This window comes from Mercenaria mercenaria, chromosome 13, assembly GCF_021730395.1.
Source record: "Mercenaria mercenaria strain notata chromosome 13, MADL_Memer_1, whole genome shotgun sequence".
Classification (NCBI taxonomy): Eukaryota; Metazoa; Mollusca; class Bivalvia; order Venerida; family Veneridae; genus Mercenaria; species Mercenaria mercenaria.
Window position 1 is genome coordinate 32901534 of NC_069373.1, and position 14412 is coordinate 32915945.

At 34.4% G+C, this 14412-nt stretch overlaps 1 protein-coding gene across 4 annotated transcripts in view; it reads left to right on the forward strand.

The window, feature by feature from the left end:
• LOC123528948 (carnitine O-palmitoyltransferase 2, mitochondrial-like) overlaps positions 1 to 14051 on the forward strand; it is a 28936-nt gene extending 14885 nt beyond the window's left edge. Inside the window, exons 10-17 of one of the 4 annotated variants that reach the window (XM_045309034.2) lie at positions 3714 to 3728; positions 4790 to 4949; positions 5857 to 6053; positions 8609 to 8778; positions 9574 to 9679; positions 10335 to 10457; positions 11826 to 12014; positions 12913 to 14051. In XM_045309034.2, the coding sequence (XP_045164969.2) occupies positions 3714 to 3728; positions 4790 to 4949; positions 5857 to 6053; positions 8609 to 8778; positions 9574 to 9679; positions 10335 to 10457; positions 11826 to 12014; positions 12913 to 13058 (1106 nt within the window). In that variant the 3' untranslated portion in view covers positions 13059 to 14051. The remainder of the gene's footprint in view (positions 1 to 3713; positions 3729 to 4789; positions 4950 to 5856; positions 6054 to 8608; positions 8779 to 9573; positions 9680 to 10334; positions 10458 to 11825; positions 12015 to 12912) is intronic. The other 3 variants (XM_045309036.2, XM_045309035.2, XM_045309037.2) reach the window with 3 other exon arrangements.
• The last annotated feature ends 361 nt before the right edge of the window (positions 14052 to 14412 follow it).

The following is a 14412-nucleotide window of genomic DNA, read 5'->3' on the forward strand; positions in this document are numbered from 1 at the left end:
ACAAACCGGCAAAGTTCCGAAGCCCTGCTTCCGAACCCTTGCACACAATTTAATGAAACTTCACACAAGTGATCAGTACCAACCCTAGTTGTGCATGGTGCATGTTACTTTCTTTTGGATAAATATTCTGCATAGTTATGGGACTTTTTTTTTTGTTACTATACTGTATACATTCAGTCTATATACATGTAGTCTATATACATACAGTCCACATAATTATGCAATCTTGTGTGCGTCAAATTGCAATGTACTGTGTCAGTGCATGCGGGGGGTACATTTATCACCTTTAGTGATAGCTCTAGTTTGTGACAAACGTACCAGTGGGGGGGCACACCCTGTGTCCTACAGACACATTCTAGTTAATTTCTTGATAAAATTGTAGATTTTACTAGAATTTAGTTCTATAAGCTAGGGCAACAATGATTCTGGTTACGGGATTTAGATATAGTACTTTTTGGGGTCAACAGGTTAAAAAGACACTGATTTAAGAGTAGAAGGCAGTTTCAAATAATTTTGATCTTTTAAGTATGGACAAGTAGATAATGTTTCGAATTAAGTTTATATTATTTTCACCTAAGTTTATATGAACTTGCTAAAGATTTCTTTATTCCCACTGATACTATGATTGACGCTATAACTCTAGGCTAAGAAAAGCATTGGCCCAATTCAAAATGATTTCATACAAACAGACATTAGATAACCCTCTGTTCAGATTATTTCGATTTGTCAAAAAACGTGGCTGTCATGGGGTGTGGCAAGTTTTTCATTTTTAGCAATATAGAAATTTTGAAATTTCTGTTTTCATAGTGATTTGACTGTAACATGTCTTGGTTTACTAAAATTGTCCATACTGTGATTTGTCAGATATTTTGACTGCCAAAGGATGATGCTAGATTTCCCTCCAGGTTATAATGCAGTAATTTTGGTCAAAAATGTGCTTCCATGGTGAAATCAAAAGAAGTCCCTAATAAATAGATCCTAGTTTTTCTATTTTTCGCACATTTGCACGTAAATCGGGAGCCAAATGGGCATTGTTTCAATCGCACATGGGGTGATAAATTCGCGAAATCTGGTGCAGATCAAATCCCATATTTGTATGATTTAGACATGAAATCATGATGGATTTGTTAAATCCTTGGCATTTTAGATGAAATAGTGCTCGTTTTACCTTCTGTGCATCGAAACATTTACTGAACTAATGTTAAACACTCGAAAAAAGCGAAAACTCGCACACGAGATGACATTTTTGGCCAAATATCGGACATGGAGTGGCCTTAGAAAAATGCAAATTCTCAACTTTAACTTCTGACTTGTAAGTGGAACTGCGCATTTGTCTTTAATGAAGGTTCTGTGAAAAATAAATAGAACAGTTCCCCTTATAGGTTATAATGCAGTAATTCAGTCAAAAATGTGCTTCCATGGTGTAGTCGAAAGAAGTCCCTAATAAATAGATCCTAGTTTTTTCCATTTTTCGCGCATTTGTGCATAAATCAGGAGCCAAATGGGCATTATTTCACTCGTGGAATGAATTTTACATAAAATAGGACACTTTTCATGCTAATATTTGCATGTTTTAGAGTTGTTTACGTGAAAACGAAAATAGGGTGTTTATTCTGCGGACCGCTTTCTGAAATGTGGCAATATGAGGGTACGTGACTTCAGTTGACTTGCATTTCAGGGTTTCCTCTGGGTCAATTTCACTTTGCGCCAACAAATTCACCAATCAGGAAAAGTTTGCGCCAGTGGCTCTCAAGTTGGAGCCAATAGTCTGTGATGGGTGACATACCATTTTCTTATTTAATCTCTTTTTCATTTGATTCTTTACAGTAACCATTCAATTTGCTCTTGAACCAGTCTGTCCTAATATAACATTGAATCAAAAATAGTTTTTAATCTTCTCAACCATTTTCAAGAACATTTTCTAAACAAAAGTAATTGCTCAATCTATAAAATTATCCCTTTATATAGTTTGCCATTTTTAATTATCTCCCTCCCTTTAAGGGTCATTTTCACTAAATAGATGTTTTTAAAACATGAATATTTATCCTAATATCACATTGAATCAAAAATAGTTTTTAATCTTCTCAACCATTTTCAAGAACATTTTCTAAACAAAAGTAATTGCTCAATCTATAAAATTATCCCTTTATATAGTTTGCCATCTTTAATTATCTCCCTTTAATGGTCACTTTCACTTAATAGATGTTTTTAAAACATGAATATTTATCTCTTTATTCTTTTAACTTTTTATTTCAAAATTTATTTAGGTCATTTATCAAAAACAGTGTTGTTTTGTATTATTTTGTAACTTTTGAAAAGCTTTTAAAAAATACTTAAGTTTCATTGTATATATAACTAAATTTCTCCCTTTCATACATACTAACATAGCGAAAATACCACCTACAGGTATTATTAGCACTTTGCTTTGAAGCTCTGGGGTTTAGCTTTTTAAAATTATCCTGTGTGTCAATGCTTTAGGTTGGGCAAGTAAAAGAACCAAAAGAGCTGCTTTAGTTCATTTGTATCTCAAAAATTCTTTAATTGAAATTACAGGACCGCAACTGAATTTTACGAAGGCAACGATTTATTTAACACCGCTTTTGCAAAATTTATCTATTACGATCGGAATATGTGTATCTTTTGATACGCTATGACGTGTCATTTTCCGGCATTTTCTCGGTCTCAATTACTTCGCGAATCGGATTGTCATTAAATAACTGTAATTATGTCGCGTTTTGCATCATAAAAAAAGTGGTGCATTAGACGAAGGACACAGCTAATATTTCGTTTCATTTGCTTTCGTGTAAGTAGGCGGGGCTAAATTTGGCGAATCAGATTGACCGGTAATCGTTCTTGCGTGGAGGAACGCTCTAGTGATTTGGCGAACTTTTAAATTATGCCTCAAGGTGTAAATCGATATTGACATGTTGTGTATTGTCTTCGTGTAGTGTTAAATATCGGATAATCTGTTATTGCGTCCTTGAGAAAGATCAGAAGATTAGATCGACGATTATCTTGTAGGCGCCAATGAAATTCGCCAATTGAAGATTTTTAGCGCCAGAATTTACATTTTGTCGCATTTGGCGCCATTGGCGACCGACAGCGGGAACCCTGCATTTCACTGCATACTATTCAACACCCCTTTTTCTTTTCGTTTTCTTGAAGCAAATGTATGGATATCTTGTGGAAAATAGGTCTACGGCGGAGTGAAAATCTAGAAACTGTAACAAAATTGTTCTGAAGTAGCTGAATTTTATATGAAACAAAGAACAATTTCTTTTGTTGGTATATAGCCTCTAAATATATACATTTTGTATTAGAAATTTTGAAACCGTAGCATAGTATGGCAAAAATAATTCTAAAGTGAACCTTTTTGACTAAAATTGTTCACATAAATTTATTTGTTAAAAAATGACCACAGTTTCCATGTGGGTTTAAATACAAGACTGAGCCATCAAAAGTCATCTGTTCGATTCTGTTTCCCTTCTGCTAAGATTAAGCCATCAGATCCTTAACTTACCATGAGCAAAGATAAAGTAAGTTGCCTGAACATTATTGATACGGCATCATTTTTGTCTTGTTAAACTGGGCTGAAGCATTTTGGAAACTTGAGGTTTTCTTTCAGTTTTCATTGGATTTTTTTTTGCTTGTCCATCTGATGGTTCATGTAACATAACATTTTCAGTTATATATTCTTGATTACTTCTTTGCAGATTTGAAAGACGGTGGTAAAAAATTAATATTTTCATTGTTTTTAAGTTCTGTTGAAACTGTTTGTGTTCAGTGTTTGAATGTTTGAAGACCTCTGTAACCTAGAAATTTTCTAGAACACTACTCTTTTTCACTCCACTGACCTGAGAGTATCTGCAAAATGTTCATTTTGTCTTTCTAAAGAGAACACCAACTTTATGCAGCCTAATTTAATCTGTATGTAAAATGCCTGCAGATGGTCCTGCTGAAAATCTTCTGCAACATGTTTTGATATTTGAAAAACACAGAACATCTCATATTATTTTATTATACCCCCAGATACAAAGTATATAGGGGCTGTATTGGAGTACCTCAAGTCCCTCCACCCATCTGTCCATCCATTTTGTCCGCTTATATACTGCTTTGAAGATTTTATTAGAATAGCATCATTTGTTAACGTCAACAGTCAGAGAGCATACCCAGCTCATTTGGTCCAAGGTTAAAGTTACACTAAGACACAGGTCTAACTAACAGTTTAACTTTGTGTCTGCTCCATATTGTATAAACAGCTTTGAAGATTTTCATGAAATTAATATCAATTGTTTATCTCACCAAACAACATGCACAGCACACAACCAAGCATGCTCACGCTTGGAGATCAAAGATTGAATAGTTCACTTCCAGAAGGTCAAAGGTCAAGGTCACACTTAAGGGGTAAAAGATGAAGTAGATTAACTTTGTGTCCTCTGTATATCTTCTTTACCACTGGAATGATTTTCATAAGACCAGCATTAGTTGATAACCTAATCAAGACAACATGCTGAGTGCACAATATTTGACTTTCGCTATGTCAAAGCGGCATCTGGGGGTATTAATCACCTTTAATGAAAGCTCTAGTTGCTTATGGAAAATGTAGCTGTTTAGAATTTCTTGACTTATCAAAAAAAAAAGTAAGGTTTATAAGTCTTTTATGAATTAAATTTTAAATGCCGTGTGAATTATTCAAGCCGTTTTTTCATTTTGAAGCATACAGATGATTTTAGTTAGATTTATTTGTACTAGCCTTAATAGTGAAGCTCACTTAATATTTTCTCAACAGGCGATATGAATGAATCAGCTTTCTTTTCATCAGGGGTGATGAACGAGGGGTACATGAAGCTGGTAGACTCTGCCCTCTTTGTGCTGGCACTAGATGATACTACACCTGAGGATCCTAATGAGATAACCAGGAACTTTCTTCATGGAGATGGAACAAACAGGTTGGCTTTTGATATTCAGTGGTCTCCTGACTTAAAAGTTTTTTTTTATATTTAATGAAATTGAGAACGTTCAAGTATGTTTATAATTTGTGCCACTTTCACTTTGATTCTTTTGAAAATAAGGCTTATCTTGCATAGCTGACTGACAGACAATGCTTACAATTCTGTATTCCTGCACATTGAAGTTTATTTCAGCTAAATAAATATTTATTTGTTTCAGAAGAGTATTTACGCAGCTGGAAGTGTATAATAAAAATAAAAAAGTTATTATAACAGTATCTTGATCTGGAATATTGTATTCGGCTCTTTTGGGTATTGGTAGGGCAGATTAAACTTGGTGATAAAAAGTTTGCATTCCACAGCTCTAGTTAGATTCTGTTAAATTTTGTTATGCCCCTTTCAAAGAACTGGATATATTGTTCTGCCCAATGTTGGTAAACCATTTGTTTTCTGGTCAGTGACTAGAGAATGCTTTGTGTCACACCAGTCAAACTTCATAGGATGATTGCCTATGATTTGTAGATGACCCTTATTGTTTTGGGGTCTGTAGGTCATTGTTACAGTGACCTCGAGACTGGAAATGATTTTAGCTGAATATTTAAAAAATCGCTTTGGCTTGCAGTCATCAAACTTTATAGGATGAATAAAAAAAATGCTTTGGTTATTAACCTGCATAGGATTATTGTCTGTAGTCAGTGACCTCAGCTTTTCCTGAGGTCATTTGGTGAAAGTCCAATGTAACAGCATACAAAATTACATACCAGCATGCCACTGACAGGCAATCTCCTGGGTATATTTGTTCACAAAGAGCTCTTGTTTCTTTAAGCTAATTATTCAGTGATGCATTGAAGTTTTACATTCATTTATATACATATACTCCTGCTGTATAATTTTGTAATGATTTCAGGTGGTTTGATAAAAGTTTCTCCCTAATACTTACAAAAGATGGTCGAGCAGCAGTAAACTTTGAGCATGCATGGGGTGATGGTGTAGCAGTTCTTAGATACTTCAATGAAGTTTGGAAGGAGTCAACCACCAAACCATTTGTCCACCCTAGCACTGTACCATCTAATGTGGATTCTGCTCTAACTGTACAGAATATAGGTAATTATAAGGAGAAAGTCCTGAATTTCAGAAGAATCTCATTCACTACAGAATAGGTGAAAAATTTGTTCATGAGTAAAGAAATAAATGAAAAGAATCATTTATTGCAGAAATTTCATTAAAGCTACTTGTACACGGTGTTATCAGTGGTTTTGTTTGTAAATTATATGAATAGTAAACTCCTTTTTACTGTATTTTGGCTAAATACCTTCTTCAGGTTAAATAGTTAGATAAAATTATATTAGAATTTTGCTGTTTAAATATTTTACCATTTATCGTCATTTTTAGCTCATCTGATTTTTTGAAAAAAAATGATGAGTTATTGTCATCACTTGAGCGGTTGTCGGCGTCGGCGTCGGCGTTGCCTGGTTAAGTTTTATGTTTAGGTCAGCTTTTCTCCTAAACTATCAAAGCTATTGCTTTGAAACTTGGAATACTTGTTCACCATCATAAGCTGACCCTGTATAGCAAGAAACATAACTCCATCTTGATTTTTGCAAGATTTATGGCCCCTTTTGTACTAAGAAAATATCAGATTTCTTGGTTAAGTTTTATGTTTAGGTCAACTTTTCTCCTAAACTATCAAAGCTATTGATTTGAAACTTGGAATACTTGTTCACCATCATAAGCAGACCCTGTACATTAAGAAACATAACTCAATCTTGCTTTTTGCAAGAATTATTGCCCCTTTTGGACTTAGAAAATCAGTTTTCTTGGTTAAGTTTTATGTTTAGGTCAGCTTTTCTCCTAAACTGTCAAAGCTATTGCTTTAAAACTTGCAACACTTGTTCACCATCATAAGTTGACCCTGTACAGCAAGAGACATAACTCCATCCTGCTTTTTGCAAGATTTATGGCCCTTTTTGGACTTAGAAAATGTCAGATTTCTTGGTTAAGTTTTATGTTTAGGTCAACTTTTTCTCTTAAACTATCAAAGCTATTGCTTTGAAACTTTCAACACTTGTTCACCATCATAAGCTGACCCTGTACAGCAAGCAACATAACTCCATCCTGCTTTTTGCAATAATTATTGCCCCTTTTGGACTTAGAAAATCATTTTCTTGGTTGAGTATTATGTTTAAGTCAACTTTTCTCATAAACTATCAAAGCTATTGCTTTAAAACTTGCAACAGTTTTTCACCATCATAAGTGGACACTGAACATCAAGAAACATAACTCTGTCCTGCTTTTTGCAAGAATGATGGCCCTTTTTAGACTTAGAAAATCATGGGTAGGACAATATTTCTATTACACAAAAAAAAATCAGATGAGCGTCAGCACCCGCAAGGCGGTGCTCTTGTTAACATCAATTTATAATATTATTCACAACTTCTGCAAAAACATTCTGCATTTGTCTGTTATTCTTCATGCAGATGCATATATCACCTTTTTTTCTGGCTATGGTTCGTATCTTTTCTAAGAATTTATAATTCAAGGGTTTAAGCTGTTGTAACTCATTTTAAATAAATATTGTAATTAGTTTTCTGTTAGACCATGATTTGAGCTACTTGAAGGCTATTCATCATTTATGGATTTCTATTTCGGAACATTTGCAAATTCAGTACTTGGGAAGACTTTTTTACAGCAACTGTATTTTATAATATATGAGCCGTGCCATGAGAAAACCAACATAGTGGGTATGCGACCAGCAAGGATCCAGACCAGCCTGCGCATCCGCGCAGTCTGGTCAGGATCCATGCTGTTCGCTAACAGGTTCTCTAATTGTAATAGGCTTTGAAAGCGAACAGCATGGATCCTGGCCAGACTGCGCGGATGCGCAGGCTGGTCTGGATCCTTGCTGGTCGCATACCCACTATGTTGGTTTTCTCATGGCACGGCTCATATATAAGTAATTATCTCATTTAATAGTTACATTGCTAAAGTCATTTGTAGTTACAATGATACCTTAGCTTTGTAAAACTGGAGATCATTAGAATAATAACCCATTAAAATTTAGAATAAGTAAATAGTCTTAAAGTGTATGAAATACCATTTGGAACAGGATTTAGTATTGGAAATTCTAACACCATCTGAAGCAAATGCTATATAAATACATTGCAAACTACCTTTGATTAATTACTATAAAATGTGATTTGCTGTAACATTCTACTCCTACAGTTGTAACATAAGAGATTCTACCTCCATTTCATTATATACTAACTATTCCAATGGGGGATTGGTAGTAAAACAGCACTTCAAAATGTAATAACATAATTATAATAAAACGTCTTATCTTCTTGTATGTGTGAGGCCATCAACACATTATGAATTCTGTGAAATTTCTAACAAGCGAACTTGCTCAGGTATGATTCAACAGTGAGGTCGTGTAAGTATGAAGTCATAATAATGTGACGTCACGTGCGAGTTCATAACACAAGGTCAAAATAACAAAACCTTTGCAAAATTTTATTTATATTTTAATTCTATTCACTGTGTGCAACTAATGTGATACTAGTTTATAATTGCTCCTAAAAATTCTGCTCTGCTATGCTTTCTAGATGGGTTGTGAATTTCAATTTCTTAATTAAAAGTCTGAAATCTGTTGTTTGTCACAGAGTTTGCTCTGGATCCAAAGCTAAAGGAATATATTGATGAAGCAAGAACTACCTATGCCACCAAATGCTCCAGTCTAGATGTTGACCACCTGGAATATGATAAATTTACAAAAGAATGTTTGAAGAAACAGAAGCTTAGTCCTGATGCAATTCTACAGCTTGTTATACAGGTACAAGCTCATTGTTTAGTTAGGTGTTGATTCTCGTATCTTTGATTTGTCAATTTTACAATTTTTGTGCAGCTCCTTTTTCGCATATTTGCAATTCAAGGAACTGAGAATTATGCTTGATGCAAAAAAAAAATGACTTACACAACTGGTGGATTGACATACAGTTATATTCAAAAACAATTGTTTTTGGTGATTTTTGAGAAGCTAAGCATTGGCTTCATCGGAAACTTATTCATAAGTGGAAGGAGAACTTTTGAAAGATGTTTTAAATTTATAGTCATAAAGGATGTTTTCATAGGAAAGCATTTTTTGTGAAGTTTAAAGTGAAATTCTACAGTTTTTTTGCATGTATTTGTTGCTTTTATTATGAATTTTCAGTAAAATAATCTGTTTTGTTAACATGAAATTTCACTGAAGAAGAGGTAATATCTTCCAAATTATAATCTGCAGAATTATCCACTTACATTTATCAGCAAATTTATCAGATATTGTTAATGGTTGTTTCAAAAAGATACTGACTGCTTGAACCTCAAGTGGTACTCTAGGTGGTTCAAGCACCTTAGAGGTAACGTCTGTACTACTCAGTCAGATGCCAGTGCACAATTTATTTTAAAAAACAAAGTTTGTAAGCTTTTTTCATTACAGTCACCCTATAAAATTTAAGCAAATGTTATTGCTGTTTGATTGTAGATGTTTAACACCTTCTTGTGTTGTTGCTGTTTGGTTTTTTCCAACTTTCTATATTATTAATGTTTGATTGTAGATCTTAAACAGCTTCTTGTGTTTGTTTTACAGATGGCGTATTACAAACAGTATAATAAGACGGTAGCTACATACGAGTCGTGCAGCACAGCTGCATTTAGACATGGTAGAACTGAAACCATCAGATCAGCAACACACGGTACAAACTCATCTGATTTATCATACTGTTAAATTATTTAACTGTGTTAATGGCATAAATATACATGTTTTAGCCACAAACCACCAAAGTCGCAAAAATAAGTCCACCAGAAATATTAATGGTTTCGCGAAATTTGAATAATTATACAAATTGAATAAGTAAATACTGTAAGATGATTTTTCTTTTAAACTTGGTTTTAATTGCCTTTATGCATGATGGAATATTGGTAGAATATGAACAATGCTTTTGTGTGGTAGCAGGCTTAAGCATGTTGTGTTTTTTACAGTGCTTAAGGTCTGTAGCAGCAGTCAAGGGAGATAAGCATGCACTTCGATTTCTTACTTGTACTAAGTTGTATCTGCAAATAATTGGCAGTGCTCTTTCTTGAACAGATGTGGAGAAAAAAAGACTTTGTCAGTGGATAGATCATTTGTAGTAATATAGATAGTAATTAAAGCCTGAGTAATCCAACAATTTAGTAATACAATAGGCTTGATCACTCAACCTGTAACTTCCTGTATTCCCAGGATTTAAGCATAACTCAAATATACTTCAAGCTTTCCCCATCATCAAGCTTAAGTACAATAGTATAAACAGAACAGTAGACTTTGACATAATGTAAGTAAATTTTACAACAACTAAATTCTGTTTTAAGCTACAAAGAAAGCATGTGAGATGTTCAATCAACAGAACAATACATACTCCGTGGGGGATTTACGTGAAGCTCTGGAACAAAGCTCAAAGTATCATGGTCAGCTCACTAAAGAGGCAGCTATGGGTATGTATCTTGTCTCCATTTTCTTTAATAATTATGTCTTCTACCACACTGATGTGGGAGACATTGATTTACTCCTGTCTGTGTGTTGTCTGTCTGTCACAAAGCTTGTCTGCACTCTCTGTCAAACGTTTCTCATCCGATCTTCACGAAACTTGAACAAAATATGTTTGTCAATAAGTCCGCTGCCAAGTTCGATAACTAGCCAAATCGGCCCAGGCATCGGAATTGTGGCCCTTGAAACTTGTTTTTGATAATCAAAGCACTTAAAGTCTGATAAGGCAGTTGAGGTCTTGGTGCATGGTTGACTCATATACTACTATTCAGATGATTAGGCAGTTGTGGGAGACATGCGCTTTTCTCAAAAGCAGTTCTAGTTATCAATCAACTTTTAAATACGAAGAGGAAGTATTTTTATGGAAGTATTCAATGATTGCAGATGACATAAACAGTAGCCTCCATCCATCCATCTTTACTTAGAGATTTAGTGTAGGTATGTTGGGTAGAGTTTCTGACTGGAAAGCCAGAAATAACAGGTTCTTGGGGGGTAGACTTTCGAGTGTTGGCAGACATAGTTCACATTCTAAGGATCAAGCTCTTGTTTAGAGATCTGGAAAGCAAACATAGAGCATAATTAACATAGGTTGTACAGATTCCTCTAAAATTAATGTAAAAAGGTTAAGCAGAAAGAAACAGATGATGAGTGTTAGCGAGAGGCAGTATAAGTAGCATTGTAGCACACTTATGGCATTTTAATTAGATTTATAGTTTTGGTTAGCCAGACATTGAATACTAAAACCCACTTATGTTTAGATATAGAGCAACCTGTCTGAACTTAATCAATGGTCTCAGAACCAAAGTAAAAGTTTGGTTTAGGGGTTTTCAATTAGAGAAATATTCTGGTATAAATGATGATAACAGGCAAAAGCCAAAATTCAGACTGCCTGAAAAGTTTTTCATCTTTCAGAGATAATGTTTTGTTGGTATATAGAGGTTCAGTGTTGGAAAACTGTTCCTGTTTCCAGAATAGAGGGGTTCTGATTTACAGGTGTATTTTTTATATGAAATAAGAAGGCCAAATTTTGGGACTGCAGAAATAGTTCAGTTTGGATGGATCTCCAGTATTCAGGGGTTTTGGTTAGAGGGGTTCTACTGTATATGCTGGTTCTCCTCAGGTTTTGCACTAGTTTCAGGTAAAAATAACCATAGTTCATACAACAGTGTGCGGTTAGCACTGCAGTTCAAACCAGTTGTGCTCATTTGAATTTTGCCATAGATGAAACTTAACTGACGCATGAAAATGTCCTTTCTTGAAGTTATTGATATAGAAAAGAATTTCATATCCATGTGGTCTTTTAATGTCACCTATAGGTCAGGGCTGGGACCGACACCTGTTTGCCATGAAATATTACGCAGCTCAAGAAGGTACAGTACCAATGTTGTATCAAGATCCGGGATACACCAACATCAACCATATCATCCTATCAACATCAACACTCAGTAGTCCATCTGTAGTGATTGGGGGATTTGGTGCTGTTACTCACAATGGATATGGTGTGGGTAAGTATAAAAGAACAGTTCCCAGATCATACTGGCAGTATCAATTCATATTAGCCTTTCAGCATTTATTGAGGACTTTCTCTCAACAACTTCAACTGCGTTGATGAAAACTATTGTAATATTGGTACATAAGTTTAGATTGTTGCATTAGATTTAAAGTTTTGACTATAACTTTGATCATATGGCCACTTTTCAACTTGTTGAAATCAGATCCAAGGTTTCTGTTTGAGGATTTGTTATAGGCAATGGTGGGCACCAGTGTAGAACCACCAGGATTCAGCTAGAAGTTTGGCCCCAGACAAGGTTCATACCAGTAGTTAAGATGGTTAGTGAGTTGAAGTCATATACCATAACCATTCAGCCGTGGCCACCCTCTGAAATAGATTAGAGATTTTGTTGTGGATACACTTTGAAATGATTCAGTTTCATTGTCGTTAATTTTATGGTTTGTGCCAAAATGCCTTTTTCAGAAGGCCTTTTAAATTCTTAATTTTTACAGATAAAATAAATAGGTATTTTACTTTTTTTGCTTGGATTTAATTTAGACAGTCATTAAAGCCGTGAAAATCTGACCCTGTGAAGAATAGTGATATCACAGTGATCTACATAAAGAAGACCGAATCACTTGTACGTACTGTACAGTGTTAACCCTTATCATGCTGGACACGATTGATTCTGCCTTTGCGACCAGTGTAGACCATGATCAGCCTGCACATCCGTGCAGTCTTATTATGATCTGCACTGTTCGCCATTCAGTCTGTAAATTTTTGGTATTCACCCCTTTTAACAGTCAATGGTACTGCCCAAATGGAAAGATGGACAAGTTCATCATAGAAATTAAGCAGGGTAAGGGTTAAAGTGATTAATCCGAATACAGCAAGATGTTTATCTATTACAGGTTATGCTGTAGAAAACGAGAGAATTGGCTTCAATGTTACCAACTATCCACCAGAAACAAATGTACACGAGTTTATAGAGTGTCTCAAGGAAAGTTTAGATGATATAAATGCTGTATTTGAAGGAAGAAATCCAAGAAGCACATGATGCTGTAAGGCAATAGGTCACTGATATACCTGTAGGACTATTTATAACTATTTTTTATATATAAAATGTCATTTTGTACATTATAGAATATCGTGTTATACTGAAGATGTTTTATACATTAGTTGTGTTATTTTGAGTTGTTGCTCAGGCTGTAGACATACATTTTTGCAATTCTATGACCTTAATATGTTTTTATTCCAACAGTAGAATATTTGCAAAAACATCATTAGATTTCTTGACATAAATATGGTAGCACTTGTTTTGAAATACCTCCGGTACATACATAAAAGTACACTACAACTGAAGCTGCACAGGATTACTATATTTTCTTGCAGAGCTATACATTGAAATGAAAGATCAAATTTACTTACAGAATGGTACAAAAATGGCATCTATGATCTCTGACTTCTGGCTGTTGTTTTTAAGTTTTATATATATAGCAGTGTAGTGTTGAAACCATACTGGGTCAAAAGTTTGCTTATGTAGGTAAATGTTAGAAGGTAAAACATTTTTGTTGATCAGGATTGTCTGAAATTGTGCACTAAAATAAATTTTGCTATTGAAAACGACAACACTTAAGCATATATTAGCATGCTTTCTTTACAGTCTCAACCTGCTTGAAACATAACACCTGGTGTATTGGTGCAAACATAAAAAAAGTGCAATTAACGGTGTATTAGATATCAACCACGGTCCAACAATTTTCAGTTCTGTAACATAAAGAATGTAATACATTATGCATAAACCTAAAAGTTGTGCAAACAATTTGCTGCAATTTATCATGTAATGTGAGTGTTCAGATGTAATGTATTGCATTCTATTCATTTGAACAAACTTGTCTGTGATATAATACTGTTGCATGTAGTCACTGCCCTATGTTATTGCCTTTTGAATACTGTAAAATTGTTCAATTTCGTAGGCATGAAATTCCGTGGTTTTGGTCAAAAAAGCAATTTCATGGGGATATGAATTCGTGGATTTCAACTTTTGAACCATAAATAAATTGGAATATTTTTTTGTTTTTCGATTGACACGACACACAATATTAATCACCGAACATGATTAGTCCCCATGAATATTAATGATTTCACAGTATGGTATACAAAATGTTGTTCAAAATCATTTTATTTCATGGTCACAAAATTTCATGGTTTTGGCCAAGACAGAAAGTTTGTGGGCATAGGAATTTGTGGAATTCAACTTTTGAGCATGAAATAAATGGTAATTTCTTCGTTCATTGGAATAATTTTTAGGCTTCACTCATCCATGAAAATGAGTCCTTCACAATTATTAAAGATTGGACTGTAATCTGTATTTTGTAGTTGTTTTTTTTTTATCTCCAGAAAATGCAAAT